At 40.3% G+C, this 15612-nt stretch overlaps 1 protein-coding gene across 1 annotated transcript; it reads right to left on the bottom strand.

The window, feature by feature from the left end:
• Positions 1–2541: 2541 nt before the first annotated feature.
• On the bottom strand, positions 2542–3456 carry LOC120930692 (olfactory receptor 154-like). The gene has a single exon (XM_040341867.1). The coding sequence runs from the start codon at positions 3454–3456 to the stop codon at positions 2542–2544; it is 915 nt and encodes a 304-aa protein (XP_040197801.1).
• Positions 3457–15612: the final 12156 nt, after the last annotated feature.

Below are 15612 nucleotides of genomic sequence, written 5' to 3' on the forward strand. Positions count from 1 at the left end.
CGGATAGCACTACGCAATATAACTCCGGCGGGTGGAGAGGAATAGCACGCTCTTGGAAAAAGTCCGAACGGACGAAACGTCAGAGCGCTGCTATCCAGCATCCGACCGGAAGTGACGTATGCGCTCCACTGAGTGAGGAACTAGGAAGTGACAGCTACAGGAAAGTCTCCAGAGCAGTCTTCAGGGGTCCACACTAAACAGTGAGAAATGCAAAGAAACATCCACATTTATTTATGTGCCTGACTTATTTTATTTTCTGGTACGCATGTTTTATGAGGGGATTAGTGTATATCTGTTTTTGGGGGTGACATTAAAGATTCAAAACGATATTGCACTATATGGTTTTTTTCATTCCCTCATACACCTGCGGATACTATACCCGGGAAGTGAATATATTAACGGTGATCGAGATAGGAGAAGGGTATGCAGTTTCTAAACATCTGAAGGTGACATGTGAGGCGATATATATGGAAATGCGATTTTAAAGAAACCATCTGGTGAGTGTTTCCCCCAAAGGGGACCCTATATCCCCCCACGTGGTGAATGCCTTTTTTGGTGATTGGAGCACATACTTAAGCTACATCTGATCGGGTCATCCTACACAGCTTTTATCATTTCCAAACCAGAGGTTTGCAGCGCTGCTGCAGGACTATTTACAAGCTCTGTGCGGGCTGTTTTAATTTTTCTGCTTTTATCAAGTGACTTTTATTTTTAAGCAGCTGCTTTTATTATTATTTTTATTGTGTTTTATCTTGACAGATTTTTATTGCTTGGACTTTGTCGTTTTTTTCCTAAAGCGCAGGGTTGTACTACCAATAGAGGGCCACCAATTAGTACTTTTCGTATACATACGGTATATACTCGAGTATAAGCCGACCCGAGTATAAGCCAAGGACCTAATTTTACCACAAAAAAATTGGAAAACGTATTTACTTGAGCATAAGCCTAGGGTGAGAATGCAGCAGCTACTGTAAGTGGAAAAGAGGGTCAACAATGCACATTTGCAACCTCACTGTGCCCATTGCAACCTCACTGTGCCATACCTCCCTGTGTCCATTGCAGTCTCACTGTGCCATACCTCACTGTGCCCATTGCAGTCTTACTGTGCCATACCTCACTGTGCCCATTGCAGTCTCACTGTACCCGAGTACCTGAATTCTTGACAAGCGTCCATTTTTTAAAAGTCACGGCTTCCTCCTGGCGTTCAGTTCCGTGATAGGCATTTGACACTGTCTTTCGCCTATCACAAAGGGTCCTCTCATCCTCAGACTCAGTTTCCCAGCAGACACTGTGTTCCGCCTATCACGGAGGTCCTCTTATCCTCTGACAGTTTCCCAGTAGACACTGTGTTCAGTGTTCCCGCCAATCACAGACATCCTTTCATCCTCGGACAAGAGGACGTCCATGATTGGCGGAACACTGAACACAGTGTCTACTGGGAAACTGCCCGAGGATGAGAGGACCTCCGTGATAGGCGGAACACAGTGTCTAATGCCTATCACGGAACGGAACGCCAGGAGGAAGCCGCAACTTTTAAAAAAATAGATGCCCGTCAAAAATTCAGGTAAAATTCAGGTACACTAACTCGAATATAAGCCATGGGGTATTTTCAGGTATTTCTATATATATATATATATATATATATATATATATATATATATATATATATATATATATATATATATATATCTTTCATACTTGGGGTGTTGTTTTATTTATATATATATATATATATAAAAATATATATATATATATATATATATATATATATATATATATATATATATATATATAAATAAAACAACACCCCAAGTATGAAAGAGGCAGCTACCGAACACTTCAACCAGCCGAACAAGAAACTCATACGAATTATTCTCCCCCAAATACGAGACAAACCTCTTTCTTGAGGGCAAGCAATACAAGTTTTATACACAGTCAAAAGCTCATATTACAGCTCATATTACTCTGGAAATACACCTGTGACCAGAAACCTAATTAACATGAGCTCATTAACTAATCCCCTATGACAGCCTAGATGACTCAGAGACATGACCTTTAGGCCAGACTTGCCGTCTTGTAGCTCAGAAGACACAATCAACATTATCACAAATCAACACAGAACTCCTTCACACAATAGCAAAGTTAATTAACACAAACAACAATGGGGATCTAAGGACTCTTACATTGAACTTCCTGGAAGGCCCATATTAGGAGTTATACTTCCTAGACATATCCCTCACAGTGTACAGGGGATAAAATCTTCATATTTATTGAGAGATTTTTGTTAATGAAAATTACTGTCCCATTTGAAGTAATCCAATCATATTCTCAGGGTTCATTATTTTCTTGGTCACTCTACCCCCAAAAGTGACTCCTGTTACAATATATATATATATATATATATATATATATATATATATATATATATATATATATATATATATATATATATATATATATATATATATAAAAGGAAATCCATCATAAAGAAGACTCTTTTTAGTATTTTCTTTTCTATCAGATTTGCATTTTTTTATTTTATTATGATTTTATTTTCTCAATAGCCTTTTTAAAGTCCTTGTTCCTGAAGGTGTATATGATTGGATTAAGCAGTGGAGTGATTACAGTGTAAAAGAGGGAGAGGAACTTGTTCAGAATATCTAGTTGACCTTTTGTTGGAATCAAATACACAGCAATTAGCGTCCCAAAAAAAATGCATACTACGGTCAGGTGAGAGCTGCAGGTGGCGAAGGCTTTTTTTCTTCCTGTAATTGATTTAATTTTGAGAATGGTTATTACAATATCGATATACGATATAACAATTAATATAAAAGGTGCTACAATAGAGATGAAACCTATTACATATGTCTGATAATGGATCCATGAAGTATCAGAGCAGGAAAGCTCAAGTATGGGTTCATAGTCACAGAAGAAGTGATGAATGATGTTTGGTCCACAGTAGTATAGGTTGCACAAGGAAATTGAATCAACCAATGTCATTGTAAAACCCAGTAACCAAATCGTAATCACTGATTTAATGCAATTTGATTGGTTCATTATAGAGTTGTAATGCAGGGGCTTACAAATAGCCAAATACCGGTCATAGCACATCACTGTCATTAGAAAACACTCTGAGGCCTCAGGCTGGGCAAAAAAGAAGAACTGAATGATACAACCAGCAAAAGACATGGTACATCCATCATGTAAGATGATATAAAGGAGGTTGGGAAGAATATCTGTAGACAGAATTATATCAAGCAATGATAGTTGGGTGATGAAGAGATACATGGGAGACTGAAGTGTTTTACTCAGATGATATAAAACCACAATGAAGAGATTTCCAGAAATAATAACACAATATATGAAAAACAGCACCAAGAAAAATAGAATTGTTATGCTTTTTATTTTTGGAAAACCTGTTAGTACAATATAGGTTATATTATTGTGATAGCCCATCTGGTAAGAGAATATGAAAATACACAATAGCTTAGATTCTAACCAGGTGGAAATCCTCAATGTTCAACTCCTCACAATTCTGGTGGATGGCAAAACAAAAACAACCTTTAATCTGACATTTATCCATTCAATTTTGTTAAGATACTTTTTCAATATGTAACTCTCCAGCTGAGCTTTAAGGTTTCTACATAACTCTGTGTTATCAGAAAAACATGGTCACGTTGCTCTGTATTAATTTTTTAGGTAACAAAAATAAAAAACAACTAGGCTTAATATTATTTGTTGATGTATACCTCTCATCCATATTGTCTAGCATTCTGAAAGGCCACCTGATAAGTGAATATAAAGTTATTAATAATTTAGCTTGAAACAAGATATTCATCCATGATAGTCAGCCTCACACAACTAAAGTGGTTTTGGTCCAGTGTAATCAAACAGAAAAAAAAAAAGAAAATGTTCACCTGCCATTTGATTATTGAAGTAAGTGCTGCAATTTACAAGGCTAATAAATATAAACTAAATTATTATCCCGAAAGATGTTTACGGATTCCCTCTATCTATTGCATAAATGGATTGATCGGTCTACGCCTATAATTAGCTAGTCTATTAAGACACACACATCGCTGCTGGTAAAATTAACATCTTTCGTTTATTCCCCAGGAAATAGGGATATTCCAACTTCACACATTAAACAGCAGAATATATATACAAGAGAAATTCAAAGATACTTATCACACATGGTTTCATCAGCTGGTTCAGCAAACAACAACAACAACAATAAAGCTCACATAAGCATGCCAGGATCCGAAGGTGGACAAAAGGGGAGGCTTACTCTTCGGTATGTGCTTTTAACATTCATTCCCCCTCACCCAAAATCACCCACACGTGCCTGTCCAATCAGATAACGCCAAGCCATTCCTTCTCCTCTCTTTGAAGCTTATAGCCATACCAGGTGGCCTGGTTCTAGTCCTTTTGTTATGCAAATTCTGATATGCTACAAAGCTTGGACTGTAACTATGGGCCTAATCCTCAAAAGAGATATGACGGCGTATCTACTGATACGCCGTCGTATCCCTGTTTCTAACTATGGAACTGATCCACAGAATCAGTTTCCCATAGTTAGACAGAAGATCCGGCATGTGTAAGGGACTTACACTGCCGAATCTTAGGATGCAGTAGCGCATCCGCCGCTGGGGGCATTTCGTGTTGAAATGCCGCCTCGGGTATGCAAATTAGCACTTACGGAGATCCACAGAGATCCTGCTTTTCAGCTTTGTTTTTTCTCCGTAAGTTTTAGTTTGCATACGCAAAATTAGGGCTGCTTTTACAAGGTGTAAAGTTAGTACACCATGTAAAAGCAGACCCTTCTGTCCAGCGACGCAATTTTTTTTTTGTTTTGAATTTTTTTTTCCCGCCGTATCTTTTTTTTTTCCCGACGCAACTTTATTGACCTGTCGCGATCCACAAAGCTTGGCGTAATGTAATTTTGCGCTATGCACGTCGGGAAAATGACGTCACGAGCATGCGCAGTACAGCCGGCGCGCCTCATTTAAATGGGCTAAATAGCTTGCTTTACCTTATAGCAGTCTTGATTTCATGTCCTCATTGTCCGTTTTTGCTTTGAAGCAGCTGTATTCCTTTGCTGAAATCCACACTTCCTGGTTGTCTGGCTCCATAGTAAAAATCTCATGGGAGCTTCTTCACTGTGGTCTAAGTCCTGCTCGTTCCCGATCTCTGAACTACAGCACTAAAACTAATGCTCACATCCCCTTCAACTCTCTGCTGCACGTTCACACGCAGTGCTGTAGTTCAGAGAACGGGGACGAGCAGGACTTAGACCACAGTGAAGAAGCTCCCATGAGAAATTTGCTATGGAGCCAGACAACCAGGAAGTGAGGATTTCAGCAAAGGATTACAGCTGCTTCAAAGCAAAAACGGACAATGAGGACATGAAATCAAGACTGCTATAAGGTAAAGCAAGCTATTTAGCCCAAAACATTTTTTTGTTTAGTGATCCTTTAAGTTACACCGCTGCAAATTCCCAGGTAAGTGCTTTGTGGATCGGGCACTAACTTGGGAAATTTGCGGTGGTGTAACTTAAATGGAAAAAGTTACGTTACGCCGCCTGGCTGAGGATTAGGCCCTATGATTTTAAGCCATGTTTGCTTCTCCAACAATTATCCAAGATTCCATTGTTATAACGTTTTTGTAAAGTGCTACCACTCTGTTGAGTTTTAAGAATTCTTCCTAATGGTGGTCATACACTAACAGAACAATCATTTGAAATTTGCTACCGTAATTGCAAAGGTTTGTTTGTTTTTTGTACAATTAATAGGTGTTAATTTAAAATAGTTTCAGACTATAAAGACCCAAAAATTAAAATGAAAAGTTTGAATATTTTTTATCTATGAGCGAGAAATCAAAAAATGTATGTTTCTCGACCAGCAAAAATCATTGCGCATGGCCAGAGAGAACCAACCTGAAGTTCAAACACTACAGTAGTGACTGCAGACATGCACTGTATATGACCAAACACAGCAGCACAAAATTAAATAAAAATAAAAAAGACCACAAAGAGAGCAATAGTAACTTTGGGCCAGATTCACAGTGAGAGTACGCCGGCGTATCTACTGATACGCCGGCGTACTTTCAAATTACCCGCGTTGTATCTTTAGTTTGTATTCTCAAATCAAGATACGACGGCATTTGGGTAAGATCCGACAGGCGTACGGCTTTGAACGTCTTCGGATCTTAGATGTAATACTTTTTCGCCCGCTGGGTGGAGATCGCGTCGTTTTCCGCGTCAGGTATGCTAATTAGCTGTTTACGGCGATCCACGAAGGTACGCGTGTTCATCGCATTCTCTTACATCGTTGCTAGTCGGCTTTTCCCGGCGTAAATTTACGGCTGCTATTTAGGTGGTGTAAAATTAGACCGCCCATGTTAAAGTATGGCCGTCGTTCCCGCGTCGAATTACATTTTTCTTTTTTTTCCGTAAGTCGTCCGGGAATAGGAAATGACGTAATGCACGTCGCCGTTCCAAAAATTCTGTCGGTGCGATGTCATTTCGCGCAAAGCACGGCGGGAAATTTCAAAACAGAGCATGCGTTCGGTGTGGGAACGCGCCTAATTTAAATGATACACGCCCCATTTGAATTAGACGGGCTTGCGCCGGACGGATTTACGATACGCCGCCGCAACTTTACAGGCAAGTGGTTTGTGAATCAAGCACTTGCCTGTAAAACTTGCGGCGGTGTAACGTAAATGAGATACGTTATGCCGCCGCGCAAGTACGTGAATCTGGCCCTATATTGCCAAGTATTTAGTCCAGCAACATAGCAATATGCAATACATGAAGTCAGAACAGCTGCAATTTTAAATCAGTGATTTTTATTTAGTTGACATAATACAATAATTTAATAAACATTATTAGAAAAACAAACACCAATGTACACAATTACTGATTATTATCATAATTTACGCAAATTTTTGTTACCAAAAAAAAAATTGTAGCAACAATTTCTATAACAATAGCAGTTTTTTTTTTTAAATTGACATGGATTTAGTTTGCTTTCCATTTAAGTAACTCTGAGGCCTCGTACACACGACCAAGGAACTCGTCGGAAAAGACACATTGTTTTCCTCGACAAGTTCCTTGTTAGGCTTGTCGAGGAACTCGACAAGCTTGCTTTGCGTACACACTGTCAAGACAAAATCTCCTTGTTCTCAAACGCGGTGACGTACAACACATACAATGGCAGGGGAAATTTGATTCCACTGGCACAACCCTTGGGGCTGCTTTTGCTAATCGCATGTTACCGCGTGTTAAGTAAAAGTTTGGTCGGAGACGATTTGCACTTTTCAGTCTGTTACAGCGTGAAAAATGTGTTATCTCCATTACAAATGCTACTTTTACTCCCGTCTCATACTTTATTCTGAGCATGCGCGGGTTTCTTAGCATACACACCATCGTGTTTCTCGTCGAAAACCAGCCCGACGAGGAACACGACGAGGAAATTGAGACTCCCGTCGAGGAAAAAGAGAACTTGTTCTTTTTTTTCCTCGTCGAGTTCCTCGATGAAAAACATACACACGACCGGTTTCCTCGGCTAAAAAGCTCTCCCACCAAGTTTCTTGATGGATTCTGTCAAGGAAAACGGTCGTGTGTACGAGGCCTGACTGAGCCATCATTATAATTTCTGCCCAGATTTACAAGATATTTTTTTTTTTACATATGGGTCATGAAATATCCATATGTCACCACAACACATGGGCAGGTGAGTTGCATTACATACACAAAAAGACAGGAAGAACACATTGGAGTGGATTTAGTAAAAACTGGAGCACACAGACTTTTGTACAACTGTGCATAATAATCTAAATGGTTGCTTTGTTACTCAGTTGAGCAAACAGAAGGTAGAAGCACAGTGACTACTATGCACAGTTGCAACAAAATCTGTATGTCACAGTTTCATTAAATCCACCCCAATGTTTTCATTAATGATATAGGCCCTATCGGTTCTCAAAATTTCCACTTGCCTGCTTTCATTAGGTGAGTGGAAATAAGCTGAGGGCAAATGTGGAGCTGCATCAGAGGCGGGGTTGAATGGAGCCGTTTTTCCTCCCAGCCTCCACCCCCTGTCAATTTCTTAGCATGGCCTGGCATACAGTGGGAATCAATAGCAAGAAAAGAACGGCTGCCATTCTTTTCTTCCTATTTATCATCAGTGGAGAGCTGTGGCTTGCACCCAGTGCATCCGGACTGTAGTGATTGCTCACCTGGAGCGATGTCTTCCTTGTTTGAAGAATAAGGTGGGAATCAGCAAATAACTAGATTGTGGGGGTGGGGGAGCTGTCAAAGTGTGCGCCTCCTATTAACAAAGCTGGTGATTGGTTGCCAGCTCCCGCTCCCCTGTCCAGTGCTGTGCTCTGCTGTAGGTCTCTTGGCATCCTAAATCAGTGAACATGTCATTCTTTGGTTTAATTTTTTTTTTTTAAAGCTATATTTAATTTAGCATTAAAATATTTACTTAACAAGGCAATAATGATTTGTACAGTAGCCAATCATATTTTATCCTTATTTTATTTATCATAGTCAGATCAATGAAATATGCTTTTTGTTAATATTGTTAACGTCGTTGGTAATATTTATTTTTGTAACTTAATTCTGCATAAAACATTTAACGGTGTCATTTCATGAGATAATTTATGGGGGGGTTGTTTAGGGGCAAAATTAGGGGCGGGGCAGGGGTTGGGTGGGGCAACTGGTGGTGAGTAACTCTTAGGCTACTTTCACACTGAAAGCGTCCAGCGTTAGCGGTAAAGCGGTGCTAGTTTTAGCGACACTTTACCATTATTTAAGCAGCGTATTTTCATCCACTAGCGGGGTGCTTTTAACCCATGCTAGTGGCCAAAGAAAAGCTTTGCAGGTGCTTTGGCAGCGCTTCCCATTCATTTCAATGGGCAGGGAATTTTAAGAGTGGTGTATATATCCCAAACCACCCCTTAGGCCCCATACACACGATAGAATCCATCCGCTGAAAAATCCCAGCGAATGGGTTTCAGCGGATAGATCCTATGGTGTGTACACTCCAGCGGATGTTTTTCCGCGGATATTTCTCTCCTGGGATGGATTCCAGCAGATCGAATATTTGCTGACATGCTAAACAAATCTATCTGCTGGAATCCATCCCAATGGATGGATCCGCTGGTCTGTATAGACTCACCGGATCCATGCGTGGAATTCCTTATATGACAGCGTCGCGCACGTCGCCGCGTCATAATCGCGGCGACGGCGCGACACGTCATCGCCAGAGGATTTCGGCGGGGATTTCAATGCGATGGTGAGTACACTCCATCGCATAGAAATCCGCTGAAATCCTCGAGAGGATTTATCCGCGGAAACGGTCCGCTGGACTGTATCCGCGGATAAATCCTCTCGTGTGTATGGGGCCTTAGGCTACTTTCACACTGAGGCGCTTTGCAGGCACTATAGCGCTAAAAATAGCGCCTGCAAAGCGCCCTGAAAGAGCTGCCAGTGTGAAATTCTGAGGGCTTTCACACTGGAGCGGTGCGCTGGCAGAACGCTTAAAAATGTCCTGCCAGCCGCATCTTTGTATTCTATTTAGTGTATGTTTTTTCTGTCAATTTTTGGCTCTTATATACAGGTATATGTGATTCACCCTGGATTGATTGTATATGTTTCACAAATGTTTTTTCACTTATCCATTTTTTGTTTGCTGAAGTTTTTCGATGTCACGCATTGCCTTAATTGTGATTTGCACAGCCTTATTGTGATCTACACATTTAGAGCTAGATTCACAAAGGACTACGCCGACGTATCTACTGATACACCGTCGTAAGTCCGAATGTGAGCCGTCATATGTATGCGTCTGATTCAAAGAATCAGATACGTCTGAATTTGTCCAAGATACGACAAGTCTCTTACGCCATTGTATCTTGGGTGCATATTTACGCTGGCCTCTAGGGGCGCTTCCGTAGATTTACGTGTTGAATATGCAAATTACCTAGATACGCCGATTCACAAACGTACTTGCATCCGTCGCTGTAATCTACGCCGTTTACGTAAGGCGTACGTCCGTTGTAAAGTTATCCCTGCTATATGAGGCGCAGCTAATGTTAAGGTATGGACGTCGGAACAAGCGTCAAATTTTACGTTGTTTACGTAAGTCATACGTGAATGGGGCTGGGCGTAGGTTACGTTCATGGTGAGAGCATTGAGCCGACGTATCTTAGGGAGTATTTGCGACGTGATTCTAAGCATGCACGTGCATGCGCCGTACGAACGGACCTTCATTTACATGGGGTCACAGTTAATTTCAATGTAGCACGCCCACTACCTGCCTACTTTGAATTAGGTGGGCTTACACCGGCCTATTTACACTATGCCGGCGCAAAGTACGGCGCGACTCCTTTCAAAATACTGTTCTGGGCTCCCTGTTTTATGTCGCCATAGCGCATATGAGATGCGCTACGCCGGTCAAAAGATGCGCCCAGATACATGAATCTAGCTCATTGTGTGTTTAGCAGTCACACTGTTTCCCTTCCCTTTGTATCACACAGCGCAGACATCACCACTTATTCATTGACATATTTTTTCTGGTTAGGACAGATCACCAGGTGTGTGCAGCAGTGCCCCCTACCTTAGTTTAAAGACAGCACGGGAGTCCCCTCTTTCACATTTGCAGGCACTATAGCGCTAAAAATAGCACCTGCAAAGCGCCCTGAAAGAGATGCTGCATTCACTTCAGTGTGAAAGCCCGAGGGCTTTCACACTGGAGCGGTGCGCTGGCAGGACGCTTAAAAATGTCCTGCCAGCCGCATTTTTGAGGGGTTGTAGGAACGGTGAAAACACTGCTCCTAAAGCCCCCTGCCCAATGAAATCAATGAGCAGCGCCTCCAAACCACCGGCAAAGCGCCGCTGCTGCTGAAGTTAGAATTTTAAGTCCCTATGTAATCCAGAATGATGGCACTTTATACTAAACCATCAGCCCAAATCGACTGTTCTGTGATGCTTTCTACACCCTTTCCCATATCAAATGGTACATGTTAGGGGTGTCCCTTATCTCCTCTTATTTGTAACCTTCTTATGAACCTTGGACTCAAAAAATTAGCTTCCATTTAAACATGTCAGCAAATATTCGATCTGCTGGGTTGCAGAGAACACAAAATTAATATGTTTGCCGATTATGTAATTTTTATGTTAACCACACCAACCTCCTCCTTAAAGTGGTTGTACCTACAGGTAAGCCTAGATTATATTCTAAGTGTAAAGCCGCGTACACACGATCAGTCCATCCGATGAGAATGGTCTGAAGGATTGTTGTCATCGGTTAACCGATGAAGCTGACTGATGGTCCGATGTGCCTACACACCATAGGTTAAAAAAATTATCGTATCAGAACGTGGTGACGTAAAACACAACGACGTGCTGAAAAAAACGAAGTTCAATGCTTCCAAGCATGCGTCGACTTGATTATGAGCATGCGCAGGTTTTTAACCGATGCTTTTGCATACTAACCATCGGTTTTGACCGATCGGTTAGGTGTCCATCGGTTCGATTTTAAAGCAAGTTCTACATTTTTTGACCGAAGGATAACTGACCGATGGTGCCCACACACGATCGGTTTGGACTGATGAAAAGGTTCTTCAGTCCGTTTTCATCGGTTTTGACTGACCGTGTGTACGCGGCCTTTGAGCATTGATGGCTACAGTCTGTCGGTTCTATTTGCATTTGTTCTTTGACACCTACCATCCTGTATTGTATTAATATTCATGCAAATTCCAATAAAAAATATTTTTAAATGAAAAAAAAAAGTATATGCAAATCTTAAGCCCTGTACACACGATCGTTTCGTCTGATGAAAACGGACCGATGGACTGTTTTCATCAGACAAACCGATCGTGTGTACAGGGCTTAAGATTTGCATATACTTTTTTTTTTCCATTTAAAAATATTTTTTATTGGAAAAATTGGGGCCCACACACCGATCGTGTGTGGGCCCCATTGGTTTTTTATCAATTGGTGAAAAAAAATCGAACCTGTTTTAAATATTTCTTATGGTTAAAAAAACGATAGAAAAAAACAATTGTCTGTGGGGAAATCCATCCAAAAAAAAGGTATATGCGAATATTACTGTACATTTTTTTTAGAAAGCCCAACTAAGCAAAGCCTGCCCCTTGCCTGCATATTGTAGACAAGGATCCTTGCTCTCTACTTGGGATCTATGATCTCCCTACAGATCTCTGAGGCCGCGTACACACGGTCGGTCAAAACCGATGGAAACGGACTGCAGGACCGTTTCATCGGTCAAAACCGATGGTGTGTGGGCCCCATCGGTCAGTTATCCTTCGGTCCAAAATTTTAGAACTTGCTTTAAAATTGAACCGATGGACGCCTAACCGATAGGTCAAAACCGACGGTTAGTATGCAAAAGCATCTGTTAAAAACCCGCACATGCTCAGAATCAGAATTCATTTTTCTCAGCATGTCGTTGTGTTTTACGTCACTGCGTTGGACTCGATCAGATTTTTAACTGACCATCAGTCAGCTTCATGACTGTTGGACCGTTCTCATGGGATGGACTGATCGTGTGTACGCGGCCTAATACAACCCCTGATAGTCAGAGCTAGTATGTTTTAGCCAGCAAGAATCCTGAGTTTTGCTGAATGTGGAGCTAAAGTTCATGTTAGACCTCTGCAGAGAGACTACTGTATCCATACAGAGAGCCGGTGTCCTTCTCTGCAGCATGCTAGCAGGGATAGGCTTTTCTATATAGTCTGTGACTTATTTTCAAAGGAAGCCAACCAACACTTGAAACACCATTTTTTTATACGCCTGGGAAGCATTTAGCTGATTTAAAAATAAACTTCAGTTGAGAATTAACAAATATAAAATATTCATGTGCAATATTTCATATTTACTTGACTAGAACTTAAACATACATTTAAATTGTTAGTTTTTATTATTGAGTATAAATAAGAACAATAAATACAAAAACACATAAAATTTCCCTCAAAGGGATGACAAAAAAACAGCAGATAGTCATGAAGTAGATGATTAGACATCGGCAGGTAATAGCATTGAAGGAACAAAATGTGAGGAATATTATAACAATACACGGAACCAGGAAAGCTCAAATCCAAATGTACAATACAATCTATTTTTTTTTTATAATTGGAAAAAAACTGGTTAAATTGGGTGGTGGAGAGAAGATCTAAAACATACATAACATACAAAATACATCTTATACTTCTACAGTTCTTCATCTGTATGGAAACACAAAACAAGTCTATGCTTTGTCTATCTTTTCATTATTATTCAAACAATTGTTACTTACCGCACCTCAATTCCGTGCACATTGTTAGAGATAACGTCTGGATGTAATAGTTTACTTTGAAAATCTCATAGCAAACAATGTCAGATTAGCTATCGTATAGTTTAATGGAAATAATCTTCCACTTAGAGTAAATTATTAGTCTCTGTTATTTACTGAGTTGATCTAAAACCCTTTTATACATTTACTTCTCCTTGGTGGGCTCTGTATTTTGCATTGCAAATTAATCTGATAGCTAATAACCTTTTAGGAATACTTTTTTTAGACTTTATTTCTCCTGACACACACCCTTTATTAATCCTAAATTGAAAGCAGTAAGAAACTCAATGTTTATTGTTGCATCTTCTATCCATTCACCTATTTTCCACAATTGTCTCTGCACATCTTAAATAAATTGTATTTATAAACTACAAAGACAATATTATTTGTTTACTGTATCATATTTTTATATTATTATGTCTTATACACTGTAGATATGGAATGTAGGATTTTTGCTATAGGTTAGTTACATAGCAGGTGAGGTTGAAAAAATACACAAGTCCATCAAGTCCAACCTATGTGAGTGATTGTATGTCAGTATTACATTGTATATCTCTCTATGTTGTGGTTGTTCAGGTGCTTATCTAATAGTTTCTTGAAACCATTGATGCCCCCCTGCTGAGACCACCACCTATGGAAGGGAATTCCACATCCTTGCTGCTCTTACAGTAAAGAACCCTCTACGTAGTTTATGAAATCATATCCCCTCTCAAGCATCTCTTCTCCAGAGAGAATAAGTTCAGTGCTCGCAACCTTTCCTCATACCTAATATCCTCCAGACCCTTTATTAGATTTGTTGCCCTTCTTTGTACTTGCTTCATTTCCAGTAAACCCTCCCTGAGGACTGGTGCCCAGAACTGGAGAGCATACTCCAGGTGTGGCCGGACCAGAGTCTTGTAGAGTGGAAGAATTGTCGCTTTATCTCTGGAGTTAATACTCTTTTTAATGCATGATAATATTCTGTGTGCTTTGTTAGCAGCAATATTGCATGCCATTGCTGAGCCTAACATCTACTAGGACCCCCAGGTCATTTTCCATCCTTGATTCCCTCAGAGGTTATCCCCCCAGTATATAGATTGCATTCGTATTTTTGCCACCCAAGTGCATTATTTTACATTTTTCTACATTAAACCTCATTTGCCATGTAGTTGCCCACCCCATTAATTTACTCAGATCTTTTTGCAAGTGTAGCACTACCCCCAAATGAGCTGCTGGATATTTTCGGGCGGCTCGTTACCTCTATTTCCTCGCCATCCTGGGTGATAAATGAGAGTAGAGAAAGTTCAATGTCCACACTTTACACTTCCCTTTTAAATATTTATATGCTGAACTTGGTAAAAGAATAAAATAAGTGGTTGAAGAGGTGGAAGGGTAACAGGTAAATAGGTTAAGGTGCAGTATTTTAATTGGGAAGCACTCCTGCTTCCTGCAACACAGCTTTCGTCGCCACTCTAGCCAGAGTGGGTATTGTGCACCTTGGTGGGTTTCTCTCACTAACCTAGCAGCCAGAATGTCACACGGAACATGGTACAGTCTCTGCCACAGACCTTCCCATAGATGGAGACACTCTTCGGTCTGGAATCCCCGCAGCACAGGACCAAGCACCCGCATCGCTCCAGATTAACTTCTTGTAGAATATATAAAGAATATAGTGCAGCGCAAAACCAAAAATTAGAATAGATAAATTATTTAGTGAAAAAACTGTGAAATACAATGAAGTCCAAAGGATTGGAAATCCAATCAAATATTTCCAAGGATTCTTCACCACGTGCAAATGGACACACCAAAACGTATAAGTGATCCCTCCACCAGTGATAGATGGGTACTCTCACCTCAGCACTAGAACACTGTGTTACCAGATGGTCAGTAAAGCAGGTATGCCAACAAAGCGGGCCAAGCAGCAAGATGGTAAATCAGGTTCTCAATTAACAGCCATACACATGGATCCAGACATGAAAAAAGAGAGATCACATTCTGCGAATGTCCTCTTGTGTTCAGCTAGCATGCCGTTGAACTCAAACGTAATGTTTTTTCACATACATATAATATTATTTTGAATTATTAATATTATTTTAAATTATTAATATTAATTTACACTATTTAAGGTCTCTTAATTTTTGCGCTGATTGCACCCCTGTATTTTCTAACTTCTTGTAGAACTTGAAACTGACAAGCGATCACCATCAAGCCTTTCAGTAAACGGTGCATCCTTCAATGAAGTCCAAGGCCTCTCTTGAGACCCCAGCCTCGTGCTCGGTCC

The sequence above is a fragment of the Rana temporaria genome, chromosome 3, assembly GCF_905171775.1.
Source record: "Rana temporaria chromosome 3, aRanTem1.1, whole genome shotgun sequence".
Lineage (NCBI taxonomy): Eukaryota > Metazoa > Chordata > Amphibia > Anura > Ranidae > Rana > Rana temporaria.

Excerpts from the sequence above, each read along its gene's own strand:
- LOC120930692 (XM_040341867.1), bottom strand. The coding sequence starts at position 3,456 with ATGGGCTATCACAATAATATAACCTATATTGTACTAACAGGTTTTCCA.